At 45.0% G+C, this 2540-nt stretch overlaps 1 protein-coding gene across 1 annotated transcript; it reads right to left on the bottom strand.

Annotated features, from left to right (window-relative positions):
• Positions 1–437: 437 nt before the first annotated feature.
• kbtbd13b (kelch repeat and BTB domain containing 13b) lies at positions 438–2229 on the bottom strand. Its single transcript, XM_015952177.3, has one exon. The coding sequence runs from the start codon at positions 2089–2091 to the stop codon at positions 670–672; it is 1422 nt and encodes a 473-aa protein (XP_015807663.1). The 5' UTR covers positions 2092–2229; the 3' UTR covers positions 438–669.
• Positions 2230–2540: the final 311 nt, after the last annotated feature.

Genomic DNA, 2540 nt, shown 5'->3' with positions numbered 1-2540 from the left:
GGATTTGTTCTAATGTTTGGAGTGGAAATAACTTAGTAACAACTTAGTAAATAAGTCCTAACTTTGTCTAATAAAACTAACAACTTTTAGAATTCTAGCTTATAAGTGCTGATTAAACTAGTTAAGCTAGCAGGCATAACTTAGCTGGGAGAGAGCACACCAGCGTATCTGCTCATGCACGGCACAACTCAGACTGGCTCCAGCTCTTTTCAAACCCACCACCTGCTTGTTGTGCAGCAGAAAACTAAACAATTCATCTTCCGTGAGGTTTTTCCTTGTTTCCTACAAGCAACAAACTAAAGAAGCATGGTTTACATTAAAAAGATCTAACAAATGTGGCAAATGAATGAATGAACAGGTGAATGAATACACAAAACAAACTTTAATTCAGTTATATTGTTTTGGATCCTTTGCTAAATATGAACAACTCAGGAGTATTTAAAGGCATTTGCGGAGTTGTAAAATTTAAAATGTAACTATTTATACATTTTTACACGTCACTCTCAACCTAAAATAAAAAAAATGTTTCCAAAGCAAAAATTGTTCTTAGATACAATTGTTCAAATATTTTTAGCAGCTACCTGTTTCCACAAATTAGGAATTTTCATCTCGTTTAACAAACAACAAAACAAGAAAGAAAAATGTAGTTTGGTGTTGGCGTGAGAGAATTCATGCTGGCAGTCGGAGCAGGAACGTCCACACAGAGCCACTTCTGGGAAAACCCTTCATCTGTCTCCTGGGCTTCCAGTTCCTCCCATCAACCTTGTACTCTAAAGTCATGCTTCTGTTCAGAGTGAACGCAGAATCTCCTCTTACCACGGCTGTGAACAGAGAGCCTTTGCTGTTTGTGAAATGTCCTGGCAGGGCGGACCACTGACCAGAACTCAGGTTGTAGCAGTCCATCAGACATCTCAGAAAGTCGTCAGACGGGCCGTTCCTCATCACATACAGGTTGTCTCTATGGCCCACCAGACAGTGACCATAGCTCTGGTGCCGGATCAACGTTGTGATCAGATGCCACTCATCTCTGTTTGGAACATACTCATAGATCTCCGTGGTCTCCATTGGCTTCCATAAACACACAAAGATCCTGCTCATGGTTGTGGTACAAGCTGCTCCTGCTGCTGGTCGAGGCAGGTGAGCAGCAAAGGTCCACCCACCGCTCTTTACGTTGTACACCTCCACGCTTGACATGACTGTTCGCTCACATTCTCCTCCAATGGCATAAAGACAGCTGTCTACTCCCACAAGGCTTAGATTGTAGCGCAGCTGTGCTGGACTGTTAATCCTAGTCCAGCTGTTGTCTTCAACATTAAAGCAGAAGCAAGACTCCACCACTTCTTTATCAGGTCCATGGACTCCTCCAACGATGTACAGCTTGTTGTCTAGAACTGTAACCCCAGCCATGGAAGTGCTGGCCTCCAGAGGAAGTTCTGTCAGAACGTTCCAGTTATTCCCAGTTTCATCCAGGTAACAGACAGTCCTGGAAGCGGCGTGTACGCTGTTGTCCTCAGCACAGCTCACGTGTGCCCCCACAGCCACAAAAACGCTGGGCGGTAAAGACTCTATGTATGTGACCAGCTCGGAGGACAAGGCAGTCTGGACCTCTGCCTTTAGGTCACCGTACGTGTCTCGAATGAACAGAGCAGCAGCGTGATAGAGATCCATGAGTCCAAATGTTGCTGCAGTGTGAAACATCAACAGACAGTTCTCCCCATCGAGTAAGTTGATGAGATGTTTTGTGAGTGCTGTCACCTGTAAGAACGCTGCACATTCAATGGCATCAACAATATCCTCTTCATCCATGGCTGGCATCTCACCCCGCACAACCGCCAAGGCGATGAAGAATCCTCGAGCGCGGACACACTGGAGGTGGATTTTCTCCTGCTGGCATTCCTTCATTCCAGAGCGATACAGAGCCTGGAAATAATCACAACTTCGGACAAGTAACGTCTTTTCTTCTGAGAACTGCGTGTCTCCGATCACTATGGTTAACTTGGCTGATAGACCAGCAGCAAAACATGGCTGGTACCTTTCACCTACTTGGCCACAGTTGCTTCTCTCCTGTGATTCAGAGCTTTGAGCCGACATTTCTCGCAAACAGCAGTCACACTCAGGAAGCTAGATGTAACACGAGGGGCTGAAGCATTTCCAAACGTCTGGAAACCACGGTGGAGGAAGCTGGCACAGCTCTTCAGAGAGGGTCAGCCTCATCTGGCATTTCAAAATAGGAACAGCTATTAATAGGTGAGAGAGCAAATGTTAGGAGTGTGTTCTGTGTGGTCTGCATGGAAACAAAGGACAACATCTAGAAGTTATTTCTGCTAGGACAGTCCAGGCAGACCCAGGTTTAGTTGTTATAATTAGAGAAATGAAATAATTCTACAACAATACAGTTAACAGACTTTTAGATTTACGTTTTTCTGACAGTCATTAATGGTGATAAAAAAAATGCTCTAAACCCTCGGGAGGCAGGCATTGCAGGTTTGCAACGTTAAAACCAGGGGCGTGTCCAGGGAGTGGCCTGGGGTAGCACATGC

The sequence above is a fragment of the Nothobranchius furzeri genome, chromosome 14, assembly GCF_043380555.1.
Source record: "Nothobranchius furzeri strain GRZ-AD chromosome 14, NfurGRZ-RIMD1, whole genome shotgun sequence".
NCBI classification, from domain to species: Eukaryota; Metazoa; Chordata; class Actinopteri; order Cyprinodontiformes; family Nothobranchiidae; genus Nothobranchius; species Nothobranchius furzeri.
This window is presented reverse-complemented; position numbering and strand designations above follow the sequence as displayed.